The following is a 20,119-nucleotide window of genomic DNA, read 5'->3' on the forward strand; positions in this document are numbered from 1 at the left end:
AAATTCTTAAGTCCCCATATCTGTTTTATTCTAAAAGAGTCTAGAGCTCCTTCACTATCCCATCTGAACGTCTGACCACATCCGTCCACTAGCCCCCACCATCCCCCTTTAGGAAGCAGCCCATGTGTCTCACTAACATGGTTTTCCTCCCTCAAAGTGTAGCAAAATGGTTAAGACAATGGACTCTAGAGTTGTACTGCCTGAGATTTCAAGCGAGTGACTTATCAACTATGTGCTGCAGGGCCCTCCTCATCTTGAAAATGGGGGCAATAACTGTATCAATGTCACAGGGTTACCACAAAGATTCAAACAGATGGTGCACACAAAGGGCACGGTGATGCTGGTTCACAGTGTGTGTCGGGGGAGAGCACTATGTCAGCGATGGTCACCACCATGACCACCAAGATGTCCACCACCAGTGCACTGGGAGAAATGGTTCCCATGCACTGACAATCTCATGAGACTTGCAGGTTACTTAGGATGTGAAATTGTGAGGATAATGAAAGAGACTCTAGCACAGAGACACATGACCTAGAATGCCTACGAATCTTTTCAGGAGGACAGAACACATCCAGGAAGAAAAGTGACTCTTCTCCCAGACTCTCCACCTTGTCCCTCCATCTTGTTTGGCACATTATGCACAGTCTCAGGTCCTTGCTAGTGGCCTACACAGGACAGCCTCCTGTCCTTAAAAGTGAAAGCCAACAATCACATCAATGCCACCCACACACGTGCACCCACATAAGCCAAACCCTTCAGACATACTTTTTTCCTTAAGATAAAGTCCAAAGTCCTCCAGGACCTAACCCCTGCTTCGCTCCAGCCTGGTCCCCATCATGCCCCCCAGACCTGATGCTCCAACACCCAGGCCCCCTCCTTCAGCAGTGGGGCAATACACACAGTAGTGAGGCAATACACACAGTAGCGAAGAGAACCAACTCCAGAGTTGGACCTAAAAGCTCAGATCTTACCTTTCTAGCTGTGTGACTTATCAACCTCTTTGTATCTCAAGCCTTCAACTGCAAACTGAGGGTAATAGCATCTGTCTCAAAGAGTTGTGAGTTAGCAAATGCAAAGGTACTGTAACAGTACCTGGTACACAGGACGTACCATTTAATGTCAGCTATCATCAGTACCCTGCTCATCTTTGCCTGCCTCATCTTACTTTCATTCGTGCATCGAATCTTAGTTCAAATGTCACTTCTTCTCCACATAGGCCCTATATCTGCATTCTCATTGTACCCCACATCTCCTATTGTGACCCATGTCACACTTACAAATAACTACATACTATCTGTCTTCCCTGCCAAATCACAAGCTTCACAGGTCCACTTATTCCTAGGATGATCCTGGTTTATACCTGTTGCTAGATTGCCACCGAACAAAGATTAAATCCTCTCCTGTTAAGAAAAAGTACACTTCCCAGCAGCATGTATTTGTGTTTGGTCATGTGACTACTCTGGACGATAGAATGCTCATGGTTGTGATGCCAGTGATGCCTTAAAAGGCTTTGTGTTTCTGTTCCTTTCCTTGTGCTCCTGTGATTCACCATGAGAGGAACATGCCCAGATAGATGCTGATCTCAAAGGAGAGAGAAGATCTATGGAGATTTGAACACAATCTGCAGCCTGGAGCCAAACCCAGCCAACCCTCAGCCTGAAGAGAGCTTTTCCACTCAACCTACAAATACAAGAGCAAGAAAATGCCGCAAGCTGCTGACTTGGGGGATGGCTTGTTATGCAGCATTATTGTGCTAACAACTGACCAGTACACTTAGCATAATTATTAACAGTACTCGCTTTCACTCTCAAGAGTGTCCCAGGTTAGATGATAAACTATCTAATTATCCAAGGTCAGTCCATATCTATCTTTTTCATCACTTTAACTTCAGTGCCTAAATCAGTGCCTGGCACAGAGAAGGTAATACTCAGTGAATACGCTGGGTTAAATTGAACTGAGTCATAAGTCCTCTGAAATCTCTTTTCCAAAACATTGAGTCTTCTTCACAACTGGATGGTAAGAATTCTGAGTTTGGGGGCTCTTCCTTCTACATCTTTCACATTGTCCCCATAAAGATGCTTCTGGCTGGCTACTGGATCATCAAAGGGCTTAACTTCAGCCTCCACAGATGTCCAGCAATGTCTAACCTTTTGGTGTCTCTGCACCAAACTGGAAAAGGAAGAGCTGTCTTGGGCCACACATTAAGTATGTTGTGACACATAATCACACAAAAAAACCTCATAATGTTTTAAGTAAATGTATGATTTTGTGTTGGGTCACATTCACAGTCATACTGGCTGCATGTGGCCCATGGGCCACAGATTGGACACCCATGTAACCTTCAGAGAAGGGCTAGTATATCCAAAGGGGGTGTGATTTCACAGAATGTGACAGACGGTGGAATAGATCATGGGATAAACATGGAGAATGAGCAAAAGTGAAAGGAATGAACTCCAGCAAGAAGAATTCAGGTGAGGCTTGCAGGAGGCTGAATGCCCCTGAATGGGGTAAACAGACGCCCTTAGTCTATGGTTGATTCACTTCTCTCCACTGAGCAGCTGGCCTTCCTGCCAAAACACTGAGGATTGGGCAGAATATCCGCCTACAGAAATATTGCCATTTTGTTAGAATCAATAAGAGCTGGAAACTAAGCCATTGTTCTTACCCTCCTCCAGACTAAAATGCCCAAATAAAAACTTCAAAATCCCTGTCCTCCAATCCCCTCTCTGTCTCTCCTGACTTTGTCAGTTGAATACAGATTCTATGAAAGAAACCAAGGAGGCCGAGCCGACAACCCAGAGTCCTTAGCCCTCAAGGAGGGTTTTCTGAGTCCCTTCGCTGGGCCGGGTGACATAGGCTGAGCACCACAACCCCTCCACAACTGAGCCAACCATCCTGCCAGGGCAGACAGCAATCCTGGGCAGTGACCCAGCTACCCATGTCTTTGAATACCTTCAGATAATCCCAAGAAAGTAGTGGAAGACAGCAGTCTCCCAGGCAGGGATCTTGAAGTTTTGTTTTGTTTTGTTTTGTTTTTCTTGCTATGTCTGCAACTTCCAGACCCACAAAATGCTGTGATTTTCCATTTCTAAAACAGAGGCATGTGCCTATGTGAATAGCCAGGGCATGCCGGGCTAATTAAATATAGCTATCTTGAGGTTGTTGTTGTAACGTGTGTTCCACCGATGTTATTCCATGTGTTAAGACGTTTTGTGTTTATGTTGGTTACATATCCATGTGGTGTGGGTGGAGAACATCACTCAAGGGAATATCATTAGCAGAAATGGGGAGCTCAGGGGTTCCAGTTACACGTAGTGAAACAGTGGCTCATGGGATCAAACAGTTGGGCCGTGTCCATGGTAACTCCTCGTCCACATGCTAGTGCCCCCTCGCTCGTTCTAGGGCAAGACAAGTCCCTCAGATCTACCTCAGGTTCTTGACTCTCACAGACAGGACTGCACCTGCCATTGCCAGCTTTGTGGAGGAGACGCAAAGATTTCAACGGCTCTGCCAGGGCAAGGAACCACACCAGGTCCAAAGGAGCTGAAGAACTTGTCCACAGTTTTCCAAGAAAGGGTGAGAGAAGAACTGAACTCCGATGTGTCCACTCTCACCTCACAGCTGGAGTACATAAGTCCTGCAGCCCTAGCCAGCTTTGTTTTGCTACCTGCCTCAATTCCTGAGAAACCACTCGACAGCATCTCTTTTTGTTCCCATCATCACGATCTCTTTGTCTGGGCCTCCTACTCCACACTATATCTCAAATATCTCCTCCAACCACTTCCTGCAGCCACAGTGCTTCTTCTCAGCCCTAACCCAAATCTTGTAGGTCCCCAACCATATTTCTTCTCTCCTTCAAATCTCTGCCTTCTACTCAAAACTCACATATCCTATAGCCTCGCTTTTCTCTCATCAACCACAGTAAACCAAGTTGGGAACTCCTTCAAAACCTTCCCCTGTGACCTTGCCATCCTACATACAGCAGTGTGCATTAGTTCCCTGTCGGGTGCTCCTTTACAGGCCTGTGACCCCCACCAGAAAGGTTCTTTATGTCTCATCATTACCCTCTAAGCATCCTGCTTCCCTCCTTCTTTTAGTTTTGATACTATCCCCCGGACAAAGCTTTTTATCCAGGAGAGCCTCGATGCAGGAGCCCACTTTGTGTTGTTGTTGCAAAAAATACCTTTGATCATCTCGGTTTCTCATGATCTCCCAAAATAAGTAAGGAGAACAAATGGAGCTCTTCACAGTGAAGGCACACGCTCCATCATACTCTGGTCCCATCTCTGAGGCCTCATGAACTTCAAAAACACCATTTCACTCTCACTGAGAAACAAAAAGGAGACATTTCCCCTACAACAGCGGACCCTCCACAAAATCCCACACCTAACAGGAGCCAGACTCCAGGACAGGCTACAGAAGAGTCTTACCTGGTACACAATGCTAACCAGCTCGGGTGTCTAGTTACTGAACATGCAACTGAGACCAAGCAGCAAACTGGGGTCAGGAAGGAAGCTGCTCAGTTAACAAAAGCAAGAGGTGACAGCTGACAACCTGACAACATGGAAGAAGTCAGAAACATAAAAGACTATAAAAAATGAAAAAGCAAAATAAAACAACATGGCATTCTGGGCTCACTTAACAGAGACACAGACAACTTCATCCGGCTCATCAGTCCCCGAGAGTGACACGTCACTCCCACCAAGCACAGAGGAAGGCTCACAGTGACGACTCTGTGGTAAAGCAAGGGTTGATCGCGGTCAGTCAGCTCTGTTTACCAGCAGACCACACCAGTTTCCCCTCAGAGGTGGCTAATTAAAGGGATTAACACTAAAACCCAGCTTGCCAGACATCGGGCTGAATAGAGCTCCATGCGTGGCACCTTCAGCCACATGGTCCAAGAGAAAAGTCATAGTTTCTGGAGTCAGGCCTGGGTTTGAATCCCAGAGGGATTCAAAACATGTGGCTTTGGGAAAAACATTATCTCACTGAGTTCAGTACCCCACCCATAAATGGAGGTAAGGACACCCACTCTGCAGGGTCACTGAGAGGCACAGAACTCAAAATTGAGAAATGCATAGATGCAGTGCATTGATTTACAATAAAAAAGGTCTTATGATTATACGATATTTGTCCAAATTCTTGAGCTAAAGAACTATATAAAATTCTGCTACTTTAGGAAATACTATAATTTTCCCCCAGAGAGCAGAGAGATAATTACCTAACCAAACCTATGCCCATCACCACAGTATTTGTGCAACGCTTCATCATAATCCTCGCAAGCAAGTAGGACAGGCGTTGTGATCCCTATTCCACAACCAAGGAAATTGAGGCTCAAGGTAGAATGGTTTGTGCAAATGTTACATCAACTAGAAACAAAGCTAGAACTAAAACTGAGCTCCAATTCTCAACCCTGTTCCTGGGCAAGTAGCTCAGGACTTGATAAACACGTGCACAGCCACTCTGCCATCTTTAATGGAAAGCGTACCACCCTCGCTCCTGCATTTTCTTCCTAGAGTAGGGAGCTCATCTGTTTAAGTCTGTCTTCATGTGCATGCCTCTCCAGATCTTTGATCACAATATTTTTCCTTCCCTGAAAAGCCTGGCTCAGTTTTTGTTTGAGTCTAAGTTGGCCATTATCTGGTAAATCCCTATGTGATGTGATCCTAAAATGTTTTCTGAGAATTTCCAGAAATTACAATTTCTGTGGCTATTACAATGCATCAAATGGCTTTTTCCAGAAAGTTGCGCTCAGCCCCAACAAACTTTGCCTAAGGCAAAGCTGAGACCCCTGAGCCCATCATCATGGGTGACTAGCTTGGGGGGTCAGTTTCCTATCCCGCAATGATCTTTTCTACATGCTGGTTTTCTACATCCTCACAATTAGTTTTCTGAAAAATTTTCCCCATCAGGTTGTCCCTTCATTTCCCAGGAAAGCTCAGTGGTCATCCACAAGCTCAGAGATTTGACTTTGAACTTAAGCTCCCTGAGAATGGGGTTCTGCTTAATTCATTTGCATAGCCCCAGCACCAGCGTCTGACACATGGTCAGTACAAAACATGTGTTGACTTGACTACACCAGGTGATGTGTATGGAAGGACCCTGCTCTGAGTCTCCCAGGCCAGTGAGTCCAGTGAGGACGATCGTGATAATAAGGTTGTTTGAAGAGCCCATGTCACATGAGGACATGCACACAGGTCCAGGAGTGTTTTGTTTAGAGAAAAGAAAGCCTAGGTATATGAGAACTGTTACTGACACAAAAGCTATTTTCAAATAATTAAAGGACTGACCTACATGACAGAATACTCTTGTTCCTGGGGCTCCAGGGAGCAAAACTGGAACAGAAGGAGGGCAGTCGGCAGAGCTCTGGCTGGCTCTGTGACCGTTTCTGGTAGCTAGAAATGTCCAGCAGACAAACAAGCCGCCCCTGAGGCAAGACGCTCCCTACTGCATGAAAAATCAAGCCGAGGCTAAGAATCTGCTAAATAAATATCCTGGGAGAGGAATGCCTCATTTCTTCATTCCAGGGCCAGGCACGGAGGAGGCTGACCTCTGTCTGAGCTCATTCCACCTCTGTGATGCTCTGATGTGGTCCCAGGGGTCCACATTAGTGAGAATTTATTGCACACAAGGGCCAAGTGGATACAAAATAGAAAGCTTGTCATACATGTTCAGCCTAATATCAGCTTCTGGTCCTCCTTGGAAAATAGGACAAGACATAAGGGAGTCAAGGAAGCAGTCAGCTGGCAAGACAAGAGACTCTTTCCTCCCCTCCTCTGTCCATGGATTTGTGGGAGCCCACGTGGAGCCTCCTGAGATCTACCATCTGTACCATACAGCTGACAATACAGAAAGGAGATTTTAAAAGTGTGATCTAATAGGACCCACCACCTATGGAAAGTTGTTCTGAGGCTTCAGAGGACTGAGATGGACTTTGGGTGCAGTCTTGGACTGGAGCTGAGAATATCATATATTCCTACTGCTTGTCCACTGACCAGCCACAGGCCAACGGGCTTCCCTCCAGGAGGGTGCAAACTAGAAGTGAGTGACTCTTAGTGGGGGAAGAAAGAGAAGGAGAATAGGATAGAGCCCCCTCACAGCTACATTTAATAACCAGCCTGACCTATTTTTCTGATCTGTAAAATGGGCCAGAATATAACAGAACAAAACATTGTTATCCTTGATTCTGCTTTGCCTGAACCAGTTACTGTCACTTTTCTTGGTCAACTCTACTCCCACCCACTCAGGGATAGAAGAAAAATAATCTTCAGGGCCATAAGAGATTTCTTTCCAGGCTGCAAAATACTCCCCAACTAAATCTAATGCTTATGCTTCAAGTGCTGAGGCCTATGTAAAATACCCAGGTGCTAGTCCCACACTTCACATCTTCTTAGCCTCCTCTCTTGGATCCAGGCTCATCTCTTTGCAACCCTGGATTCTCTGCTAACTTACAGATCAAGGTACATGGACCAGGCTAGCACAGAATCCATACAAGAGAGGTTTGCAAGTCAGGTTTTTTATGTTACCACTCCCAGTCAACAGTCAGAAGAATCAGACTTTGGGTCAGTGTGATTTCTGGGCACCGATATCAAGCTACACAGGAAATCCATACACAGGGCAGCCCAAGCTGGCAATGAAGACACATTCAGGACATTTAACTCCAGTCCCTCAGAAAGCAACATTTCTAATTCAAGTGCCACCTCTTCCAGAAAGTCCTCCCATATTGTGCTAGTAGCAATTACTCTTCCTCTGTTGCCCTATATTATCATGTTTATACTTACAGTCCTTAAAAGCCCTCACTTCATCCTAACTTGCATGTCTGTCTTCCTACAAAACTGACAGATCCTAAGGGCACAAACTTCACCTTATTTATTACTGCACCACCCATGTTTCCGAGCACAGAGGCTTGCTCACTGTATGCGTCAGTAAATATTTATTGCCCTGAGCTGAATGGCCTTTATAAATCCCAGGGAAGGATCAAGGAGGAGGCAGCAGGGCTCAGGAAATAATTAATCACGGGTTGATGAACATTGTTCCCTCCTCTTTCCCTCCCCCAAGCCAGCCGGGCCTGCTGAGAAGCCTCCTAGGAAGGAATGCGGCTCCCTCCACCTCCCTCCAGGAAGGAGTGGATGGGTCACATTTCAGGTTGGTCCGAGTGGGGCCCAGAGACCAACGGAGAGGGATGGGTCAAGTCACACAGCCTTCTCTCAGACATCCTGGAGGACTCTGGCGAGAACAAGGGCATCTATCTGCCTTGTAGTAGGAGGAGGGAAAGTCAATTCCTGTTATGCCAGGGTCCTGGATGGGCTCCCTATGGGCGGGGCTGGAGAGGGCTGGGAGTCTAAGATGAAAGAGCTGTGTGCGGGACTGGGGGGAAGGGGGCAGCACATGCCACTCTTGCTGTCCACAAATGATGCCCAGAGACTCTTGAGATGGTAGGATCCCACAGACATCGGTCTCAGGTTGTTGTGGAAGTGTTCATGTCTCCAAGTTTCCAGCCAGAACATTCCTAAGAGAACTCCAGAGCTGTCACATGGACAGGTTTCATGCCGATTTTTAGGAAGCCTCACTCATAAAGTGGGCGGCCCTGAAGGAGGTCTGCAGGAGGTGGGAATGAGGGAGTGAGCTCCATCATTCAGGATGTACTGATCCCTCTCCAGGCTGTACTCCTGGTGGGGTGTGGTGCATGCTGCCCTTGAGCGATCCCCTTGGTGAATTCCCCAAATCAGCGTGCCGCAATTACCCCCTCCCAGGCCTAGTAGACTTCTGGACCCCCTCTTCCTCATGCTGTCTGTCGTAGGCAGGCAGTTGCAGATGCTTAAAAGTAAACGTTCTGTACATCAACTTCAGCAAAGTATAGTTAGGAGCTAAATCAAACTCAGATGTTTAAAGTCTGTTTCGTCTCATTCATATCAAAACCTCCCAGCTAAGAAAATCAGCCTGTGAGCAGACATTAGTTTTAGTGAAAAGACAGGTCATGTTCCCGGTACAGGTCATGAACACTGAATTGTACCTGTACAAACCCAAAAGGCCTCAGGACTCAGGGTTCTCCAGAAAATAAAGGGCATTTCCCTCCTGGGATGTTGGTATGTTAGCCCAGAGCAGCACGGGCAGAAATCTATTCCCCTGGTGGCAAGGACCCTCGCATGGCTCCTAAATGACTAGAAGAGCTGTTTCCCTCCAGCTAACGCATCCTGTCCCTCATCGTCTTAGTCACAAACCGTGTTTCTGCCAGGGCACAGGTGCTGCTGGCTGGAGGTTCCCGGAAGAATCTGCTGTGAGCGGGCCCCTGCTGGATACCTGGGAACTTTCCAGGCAACTGCCTCTCTCTCTCTCTCTCTCTCTCTCTCTCTCTCTCTCTCTCTCTCTCACACACACACACACACACACACACACACACACACACACACACACACACACAGCACAGGCCTGCTGGCCCAGAGGCTTCTAGAGCAGAGCAAAGGTGGAGAGAGCCCTGCTGGGCTGGAGAGACAGGCACATCAGCGGTCTCACAGTGCAGCCTGCTGGGCATGACTGAAGGTGCAGCAGGAGCAGCCAGGGGCAAGGGGTGCAGGGAAGGGTGTCTGATCTCCCCTCTGCCCACTTTCACCACCCAGAGAAAGGAATCTCCAAATCTCAAGTTCAGACTTGAAGGCCTGTGGAGGAAGGACACCTAGTCCTGGGGCTTTCCAAATACAAACAGATCTCCCACAATGAGCTCTCAGTGCTTTAGAATAGTGCAAAAAAATTGTCATGGGTGGGGAGGGGCACTAGAGTTCCACAGGAGCCGAGTGCCCAAGGTAATAGGGGAAAATATCTCTGCCGGGCCTTTGAATGAGTTACATTCCACTGGTATCACACTCCCCTGCTTCTGTCCATCTTTCAACACAGACCATATGGGTGCAATTTCCACAGGAGGCACAAAGAGGGTAAAATTCACATTAGTAAGTAGTAACGGAACAGCCCTGTCACAGTGTAGGGCCAGCGGTGGCCCAGGGAAGGCAGCCACGGGGAGCCCTGACAGCTGGCAGCAGGAACGATGGAGAAGTAAAGGAAAGGAGAACCAGTGCTGAAGAAGCCCCTGGGGCATGGTATCAGACTGGGAAGTGGGCTGTGAGAGGGCAGGTAAGAGGATAAAGAAGGCAACTTCCGACAGAATCAGAGAAACTGAGATGGGCCACTCAGAAGAGAGTGTGAAACAAGGTTAGGGTGGCACCTGCCAATTGTGTATAGCTGTCCTCCACCCCTCCACCCCAGGTTTCTCTTTACGAGCCCTCCAGCTGCCTATTCTTGGCTTCCCTGTCTCTGTTTACCCACCTTTGCCCCTAAAGCCCCTTCCCCTTCCCTCTCTCCCCACTAATGTCAATGTCTCTCTTTCCAGCAGCCCCAAGAATTCCCAAGAATATCCAGGTCAGGGAGTTCCTTGTATCACTGGGTAGAGAACTCCCCCGACACACTACCCAGTGTCCATTCCCTCCAGCCAGTAACTGAATGATGCCTGAGGCTGCAGCCTTCCCTGTCCTGGCCCAGCTGCTGGCCTAGCCCAGGGCTGTGGGAGCTCCCTAGCCATCTGATCCGTGAGGAGCAGTGGCCAGCCTCCAGCTCCACAGTGCACCATGCCCCGTCTAGACAGATTTGAGCTCTCTGTGCTCAGGAACCGCCAGGCCCCAGAGCAGGGCTCTGCTCCAAAGGCAATTCTTCCCCTGCAGGTGAGGCTGCTTTGGTGGCCAAAGCCGAGTGCATATTGGAGCCATTTCCCACTTAGCTGGCGGGCAGTCACCTGAAGTCTCTGGGGGAAAGACTGGGCTCTCTGGTAAGGTGAAATTTTAATTTTTTAAATCATATTTTAAAAAAACAAACGAGTATTTGGAGAAAACAGGCGACAGAGTGGGTGGCCACTTGAGATGCAGAGAGGAAGATCAAAGCCCATCAGGCATGGAGGAAGCAGCCTTGGTGTGTCCCAGAGAACAGTCTAGGTGGCCCTTGCCTCATAAAAGGCAGCCAGGGCCTGGGAGGTGCTGGGTGAGGGAGCCTCGGTCACAGTCACCCAGTGGCCTTGCTTCCTGACCCAGTGGTTAACTGCACTTTGGTTAACGGTCTTCAGCTGGAACAAACACCTGTTGTCAAGAGTCGTCCAACCGAGCTCCCAGTTCCCTGGGAAGGCCCTCACATCTCAGTGTGGGAGGTGAACCTGCCCAAGCTGTGGCCCCCAGGCTGCTTTCTTCCTCCAAGAAGAAGCTGGAATTCCTCCCTCTGGATTCGATCCTTCTGGCTCCTGCCCTTCTCACAGTCCCAGCCCAGGGCAATCAGCCAAGAGCACTCTCTGTGTTTGCGTGCTGATTAATTAGTTCATTAGAAGAGCCACAGTGTCGCTGGGGTAGTGAGTCCATGATTTCGGTCATGGGCTGAGAGTCATTTTTTCCAAATAGGCATGCTCTAGCAAGTATCCTCACAGATCCCTCAGTTCAGCCTCCCAATTTAGGACAACCAGGATCCTGAAGACCAAAGAGGGAACCATGACTTGCTCAAAGAAACATAAAGCCCCTAGTGGCCAGGCTGGGCCAAGAACCCAGTCTCCAGACTCTCGGCTCAGTGTTTTCCCACTTGACGGTGTTGCCTCCCAATGTTCCTGCTGGGAAAGAGGCTGAACTCAAAGAACTCATTGTGTTTCTAGAGCCCTCAACTCAATTTATGCTAGCCAGACTTACTGCATTCTAGTGAGTTCTTTAAAAGCACTGTTCACCAAAGTTCTGTAGAAGCTGGGGAAATTCTTAAGGTAACAGAGCATCATTTTAGGGGCAGCACCGAAGGAAGAGACACCAGGACCCAGTCTTCCCTCCCTTCTAATTTGGAGAAGCTATAAAAAGCCCACATTCCCTCTCAGGCCAGCCAGCTTATTCTTCACGTGATTTTCCAGGTCTTTCCTTTTCTTGGTCAACACCATGGTCACCTGGCCATGACCCAAGGATCTGCTTCAACCAAATATTGAGGGACAATAATAAGAGATATAAATCTGTACGCCCCTCCCTCCCCACAAAAGAGCGGACAGGGAGAGACCACAGTGCTAAAGGACCTCAAGACGGAAGTCATGGTGTATTAGTTTACATTGTCTGCTGCCTCACACAGCCTCTGTTCTCCGTCTTGTCCCTGAGCTGCTTCCCCATCCATAAGACACAACATGGAAATAATACAACCTGGCAAAGCAGAACCCTCTGCTTGACCAGTGGTCTGCCAGGAGCTAAGACGGTTGACAGGTATCTTTCAGGACTTACATCTCGAGAGTTTTCCCAAGAGTATCTTCCCACATCTTACCTGATGAGGTCAATAGGTTGAAACTTATAAAACACTCCGTATCGTGCCCATTCTTGATACAGCAGCTAAACAAGAAAAACAGGGAAACAGATTAAAAGGGGGGGAGCAACTGTTCACCTTTGTCTGTTCTAGAAAGTCAAGATTTTACCCTCCAAAGCCACCCTAATGGCTTCATTTGGATGATGAGAAAGTCAAAGTTGAATTCCAAAGTCCAGTTTCTAGGAAAATTCTCATGTAACATCCTCAAGGGAGACATCCGAAGGCAGGAGGCTATACACACTGGCTTCTTCCTTAAACAATATCACACTCCAAGGCAGTGCCACACCTAATCATCACAATTCCACCTCCTTTATTCCCTTGTCTTGCCAATCCAGTGAAACGAGCTCTGGCATTCATTTATTCACTCATTTAACAAGTATTTATTGAACATCTGCTCTCTGCCAGGCACTGTCCAGACACAGGATACAGCAGCGAACCAAACAAATTTGCTCTTCTCATGGAGTTTACACTCTGGTGTATGGGTACAAACTTAATATAAACATATAAGACCTATAAGTGCCGTGAAGAAAAATAAATCAAGGTGAGGGAGTAGAATATGCAAGAAGAAAGTGGGGTTGGTACTATTTTAGATCGGAGTGCAAGGGAAAGCCTCGCTGAAGAGGGGACATTTGAGCTGAGACTCGAGGGAAGTGAGGAAATGTTCTAGGCAAAAGAACACTCTTCTTTCGGGCAAAGACCCTAAAAATAGTGCATGTGGTGTGTCCTGGGAAAAACAGGTGGAGAATAATGGGAAATAATGTCAGAAACTATTGGGGTGGCCATGCAGAGGCTTGTAGGCCATGCTCAAATCTTTGGACTTTGAAAGGAGCCATTAGGAGAGTTGCAGCAGTGAGGGGGAAATGATCTGATTCAGACGGTAGATAGTTCACTCTGGCTGCTGGGGGAGGACAGAATGAAAGGAAAGGAGAACTTGACATGAGTAACTGAGTAAATGGTGATTCTATTTACTGAAGGGGAGCAGACCATAATTTTAAAAAATAGGTCAAGACTGGTGGAACCAAAAGTTCAGTTTGGGATGTGTTTATTTGCAATGCCCTTTAGAGATGTTGAGTAAGAGGCTAGAGTTTAAAGGGGAGTTCAAACTGGAGATGCGAATTTGGAGTTACGGGAGCAGAGATGATTTGTAAAGTCATTAAGCTATGGGTGCAATCACCAGGGAAGGGAGAGTAGAGAAGAGGCCTGACTTCTGGGCACGGTGCTCTAATGTTTAGTGGTCAAGGGGAGGATGAAAAAGAACAAAGGAGACGGAGGAGTAGCCAGTGATGTGGAAGAGAACCACAAGTGTGTGGGGTCTAGGAAGCCAAGAAATAATGGGTTCCAATTAGAAGAAAAGGACCAGTTGTGCCAAACACTGCTGATGGAACAGGTCAGATGAGGATGTAGAAGCAACCACTAGATTCAGTGATTGAAGGTCACAGGTGACTTCGACAAGAGTGGTTTCAGTGGGAGGGTGGGGGTTAAACTCAAGTGGAACACATTCTAGGGGATAAGGGAGAACACAATGCACCAAACATATGCGGCCATGCCATTCTGTGATGTTTTCACAGCAACTTTAGCAGAACCGACATGTGGAGACCTGTGCATAAGTCCCAAGTGCAAACCACATTTTAGTTAGTTTAAGTGCCTGACCAGCGAGCTCCACAGGTCATTCACATGTAAATGAAGTAATTTTGTAATAAAGCATCATCAGACATCATATAGATGGCCATGTTGAATAGGCACTAGCACAGAATCAAATTATACATCAGCCATTGACAGACTTATCACATACTTGCTACCTTGTTTTTCTCTACTCTTTATTCTCCTTATACATCACATTTCTTTATATATCACACCTGGAATGCTGTCAAGGAAAAGCTACTCCCATCGGGTATTTTGCATATCCAGTTCAACATCAACCCTACAGGAAGCATCCTTTCATCTAAGAATCTTTTGACATGATATGAAAACTGAAATAAGAATTGGCGTTCCTGCTTAATGCCTATACACTTTTATTATCATAATCTCTCCGAACAGCCAAACCCAGAACCCGAAACTAACTGACCCTGGGAGAGGAAACAGCCCACAGTTACCACCACGTGCAAAGTAGGAAACCCAGACACCAAAGGAGGTTGCAACGTGCATAATGGATCTGAATTCATGAGTTTTGGCAATGCTCATTCAGATAGGTGGCATTCACTAATTTTATTGTTATTATTACATCCTTTTCCCCCCTCATATTAGGCATGTGTACTGTCCTGGGTTTTTTATTCTCCCTCCCCAGTGTAAAACCTGGACTCACCAGCACCTGGTTGTCATGGTGACATCATTTGTGGCCTGAAGGGAGGCCAGTTTGCATCAGGAGATACAGGCAAAGTCCTCCCTTGAGGGCTGTGGGACGTCACTACCTGCCTCAAAGGCTGTGCCCTCTAGAGAAAATTCCTCTCCAAAGTCACCTGTCCAGACAAAACCTGAGCCTCAGAACACCTACCTGTCACTGCCCTGAAAGGAAAAACTAGAAAAGCTCCAAAGCCAATGTGGCCCAGTTGGCTAGGGCCCAAACTGAGAGCCAAGCTCACAGGACTTAACCCTGGTGGGATCCCAGATCTGCTATAAAAAAAACCTCCAGAAAGTGGCTTTACCAGTGTGGTACCCTCTAAGCACAGAACTGTATTTGTAAGTTTGCTGATAGAGTGAGGATGCACCAAGAGAGCTCTTTGAGCTTGATGCACACAGCCTAGATGGACACGGAGGAGGAAATCATTAGGTGGCCCCTGCAGGAGAGCAGGAGCTACAAAGCAGCAAATCTGAGGCCTGGACACCCATGTGGCGCTGTCCAGGCCAGCTCCTACATCCTTGTAGGGAAGGCAGGGAGAGGGGTACAGAGTGCTACAGACCCTTCCTGACCTCTACAAACATTTAATCACACATAGTTAGAGAACAAGTGGATCATGCTAAGCCTGGGTTTCAGAGTCCCAGAACAGACCCGCAGTCAGGGTGAAGGGAGGCGTGCTGTGGAGTCTCTGCCCCCTGGGAATGAGAGTGGCACAAGGAGAGTTCAGAAGGACAACCACAATAACTTGTGATAATCCCTTTAATGTTTCAGAGTCTAGAATTTTTTAATGAAGCACTGAGCTAATCCACTTTGTTGCTTAGAACTACAGCATGTCCTCTACACCAACTGGCCAAGCCTGGAAGCAGATCAGGGAAAGTCTGCAGCTCCTTCTCCATAGAAAGTGCCTTACTCTGGGGGGCCCCAGTGGTCATTTCGGGCTTGTCAGTCTCCTGCCAGACCTTGATGGCAGGAAGCAACAGCCCTCAGGGACCATCCCATCTGATGGGTCACAGCATACAAGTGGCCAGCCCTGCTCCCTAGGAATCACATTTGACAGTGAATCACTTGGTTTCAGTATTAATATTTCTTGAGACTGTAAAGGAACCCAACTGTTCCTTTCACGATGCCAGAGCACAGCAAAGTGTCCAAGACTGCCAGCCCTCAGGCCACAAGCTCCTCAGAGAGCAGCTGGACATGCAGCAGGCAGGAAGATGCCCTCTGCAGCCAGCTCAGAGGCACTGATGGGATGGGGAGACCTGAATGGGAGAGAATGGAATTCCACACCCACATCCTGCTGTGACCTGTTCGAATTTTCGGCAAGTCACTCCAGCTACCTCAGTCTTTTCCTTTAATAATACGATGGAAGTTGTACAGGAAGGGAAAATTCAAGTGAAACCAAGAAATTCTGTAAAAACAACAAAAGTACCTTTTAGCAGGTCACTTTATAATTGTCGCACACCTTTTAGTGGGTCACTTTAATAATTGTCCACTAGAGAAGACAATCACTTATAAAAAGTTGAAAAATCCAGGACCAAGGATTTAAAATCATTCCAATGTTGTGCCTTGGGTTCCCCCTTATAAGTGGGTGGGAAGCCACTGGGAGCCAGTGAAGGTCAGGCAGCTCTCAGAAGATGCTAACAGTCACTTCCATGGGATGCTTGAGAAAACCACGCAGGTCTTGCTAATGTGGAATCAGGTGTCTGCTAGAAGCCAGGAGGGACCCATCCACACCCATGCTGCTCCTTCTTCCTGCTGCCCTGCTTTCTAGAAAGGTGGGAAACTCCTGTTCTCCAGAGTGAGGGAGCCTCTTTTCAATTACCCTCCAGGATTAGGGAGAGAGAGCCCTCCAGACGCTAGCTGGGGCTGAGTCCATCGAGACTGCACAGCTGCTTGAGGCAAGCAAGAGGGAAGGAGGCTGCATTCTCAGGGGCCTCTGGGCTTGCCTGGGATCTGCCTACAAGGAGCCTGGGCCCAGGAGTCATGGCAATAGCCACATACTGCAGGGAAGAGTGAAGGAGAACACCCAGGTACTGGCAGGGTGGGCAGCTTGAGATGTCCTTGCAAAGTCTCCCCAGAGGCCATCCCACACTGCAGCCTCCAACCTTCTCCACATCCCCCAGCAACAAAGTCAAGGGTTCTCCTCCCTTGCACTCAAACCCACATCCTTCCTGCAGCCCTCTTGATGAACAGTAGACTATTACAGTGTGACAAAAACAAATAAATATACTGCACATATTCAGAGGTTTTGGCTCCTTCCTTCTTAGGATACCTCCAGACCCCACCCATTTACCACTGAAACTACAGGAAGGAACATTCCCCTCACCATATACAAGAAGCTGTGTTTACCCAGATGTGAAGCTCTGGCTGGGATTTTTGACACCAAGGTTTTAGTCCTGACTTGACAAATATTTAGTGACACAGGAACCAGTTTCCTTACCTTGCTGGGTATATTTCCCAACCCAAATGGACAGAAAAAAGCTTTGACTCTGGCTCATGGTTTCTCTTATCCCTCATCACTGCAACGTGTATTTCCCTAACCATGACCCTGGCAGAGGAAAACAAGGACACTATGACTTGCCAGCAAACCCAAGGGAAAGTCACAAGAAAGGAGCCTCTTGTCTTTCAAGGACACTGGCCCACCTTTACTGAGCCTTTTGACATAAACTATGGGAATCAGGCACCAAGATGCACCTTCATCCTGGCCGGCCTCTCCCTGCCTCCCAGATTCTGCCCATTTGCCCAGTTGGGTTGTGCGCTGGAAATAATTCTATTGACCTAAGGAAAACATTTTCTGGGAGGAAACTTTTGACAAAAGGTTTTGTTGCTAATATAATATAATTGCAAAGACAAATACACACATATTTTGGATAGTGTACAATTTGATTCTCTCTGCCTCTGTGATGATAACAGAGGGCTGACTGATTTCTCCCATGAGTTGCTGTGTGTTTCTGGTCCCTGGAATGTTTCTGTAAAGTGCTCCGCCTTGACAGGCTGGGTCAGCACCCACCCAGCAGGAGGTTTCTTAGGTGGGCAGTGGTGGTGATCACTCTTTAAAGGGGAGGAATGTGAAATTGAGAGTGGGAGGACAAAAAATGGTTGGGGTGAGTGAGGTGAGATGTGGGGAGAAATGCTTCCTCTTTTTCCTTTAAATCTGATCCGGGACTTTTCAGGAAATTAAACACCGAGACTATTAGCATCAGATAGAAAACAGATGAGGTTAAGACATCGAAATACTAGAGCAGATTCCCTGGGCAGGCAGAGAAGGGACATGTGTAAGCAATCACAGCAGTATTTCTGGAAAAGACCTTTTATGTTTTTAATACTTAACACTTCATAACAGGGACTAATAGGCAGGATAAAAAGAAGGCTGCTCTAAAGGCAACTTGGGGGATGAATGGTTTTCCAGACAACAGAGCTGGGGGGGAGGGAAACTTCTTGGGCTTCAATTCTTCACCCCTCCTGCCCTTGCCTACCTTCCTCTGCTCACCAGAGTTGCTGAAGGCTGGGGGAAGCTTCGAGGGAGGATGGCATGAGGGGCTTTACAGCTAGGAGGGGCAGTCACCTCTAAGGAGGCTGCGTGATCCTTAGAGCACCAGGCCATGGCAGGGGAAGGGACACACCCACATTCCCAGAGCATCAGCAAACACAAGAAATGGGAGCTGAGTGGAGGGCTGGGGAGAGAGCTGTCCAGTTGGGAGCCATAAGTGGCATAGGAGAGATCCTTCCAAGGGGATGACCTGAACTATAACCTCCCTGAGCTATACCCTCTAATTCCTAGCTGTGCAAATACACAGCATGAATGAGCCTCCCTCTCCCTCAGATTTCTCATCTGAAATTTGGGGATGGCAATCCCCCACTTGTCTGCCTATGGGATAAAAAGAATAACTTAAAGATGATCCCACTCCCCCCAAAATATAATGGCATGAATAATAATACATTTTTAGCAGGATCTGAGAGTCAGAGGTATTCCAAGCCCTATTTCTGTTTATTATGGCAGTGTTATCAAGGGCAAGGTGCTCAGTATTTCTGTGTGTCAGCTTCCCCATGTATAATAGAAGGAATCTGGATTCTCGGTGTTTCAGTGCAGGCCTTCTTCTCGTCAGGAAATGAGGTAACGGTTTTGTGTACGATGGTTGCATAGCTGATCCAGCAGACACTAAATACCAGCAACACCCGTGTACACAGTCGCGTCAGTAACAACTTGTTAAGTGGTTATCGACAACTTGTCGTGTTAAGTTATTCATGAGTCATCTTAAAGAAGCAGACCTCACATTTCTAAGTTCCCAGGGGGCAGGAGCTGTGGGAGAACTGCTGGAAATATACAAGCAGATACACCGAACACTTAGGACCCTTCCACCTAGTCCCACACCCACCCACGGTCTTCTGTGCACAGAGCACTCAGTACGGCATGAAGCCGGCTTACCTTCCTGTCATTCATGTCATCCCCTGGACTGTCATATTCACCCTGCGAGAGAGCAAAAGATGCTAGATAAAGCCAATGAAATTACTAAAAACAGAGAACATTTTTTAAATTTTTTTCTAACATCATTCCTTTTTTTCATTCTCATTTGAGGGAGGTCAAAAACATGACATGGTAAGGAGCCAAAATTCCACTTTCTTAGTCATCAACGCTTGCGATGTTTCCTGTGGACAGCTTCTCAGACAGATACGCCCCTGAGATGCTCCAGAGACCAGCCTGCGCCTCTTCATAGCAGAGGCAACGGCACAGCCTGTGCCTGTAAATGGTCGCATCACACACAGTCACCCCGTGCCATGCCCTGCCCACCCCGGTCCCTAACTGGCAGAACCAGCCTTGAACAGGCCCACAATAAAGATGTGAGAAGAAGGTTGTCAGCTGGGAAATTCCTCCAGGCATTCAGGGATCCCCACGTTGGTCATCTCATTCGGCACAACTCTGTGACAGGTGCTAAAGAAGTCACCAGTCATATCGACAGTGCAGCCACGGGATACTTGTTCATGAGCCAGTTAAGTGATTCATGAGTCACCTTAAAGAATACGTTGTATTGCACTGTACTATGGGATGTTTATAACATGACTTCCAATCCAGGAAAGCTTTCATTACAATCCATCTTTTTATTAAAACTTAACCAAACAGTAGTATAAAAAATCTTGAGAGATTTCCTTCAAAATGTTAAAAAAAAATTTAAATGACATTTAGTATATATTTGCCTATTAAGGATGGGGAATTTCACATCTACACAAAACTATCACACACGAAACATCACTTTTAACTTATTTAAGGGTCTGACTTTCCAGGTTGTGTATTATTCAGGCCATAGACTTTCCTTCCATGACCATCCATCCCTCTCCAACATCATGTCCCTTTAACTGCTTGCAGGCCAACTCTGTCTGCTCACACTTTCCCCCAAAACAAAGGCAGGGAGTGTCAGGAAAGCTCAAACAAACCCAGTT

General features: G+C 47.3%; 1 protein-coding gene across 1 annotated transcript in view; it reads right to left on the bottom strand.

The window, feature by feature from the left end:
* ANO2 (anoctamin 2) overlaps positions 1-20,119 on the bottom strand; it is a 318,842-nt gene that overhangs the window by 182,437 nt on the left and 116,286 nt on the right. The window contains exons 9-10 of the mRNA XM_053662202.1: positions 19,110-19,151; positions 12,313-12,377 (exon numbers count right to left, since the gene is read on the bottom strand). Coding sequence (XP_053518177.1) covers positions 12,313-12,377; positions 19,110-19,151 — 107 coding nt within the window. The remainder of the gene's footprint in view (positions 1-12,312; positions 12,378-19,109; positions 19,152-20,119) is intronic.

Source organism: Artibeus jamaicensis, unplaced genomic scaffold (assembly GCF_021234435.1).
Source record: "Artibeus jamaicensis isolate MK-2021 breed Jamaican fruit bat unplaced genomic scaffold, CSHL_Jam_final contig_233, whole genome shotgun sequence".
Classification (NCBI taxonomy): Eukaryota; Metazoa; Chordata; class Mammalia; order Chiroptera; family Phyllostomidae; genus Artibeus; species Artibeus jamaicensis.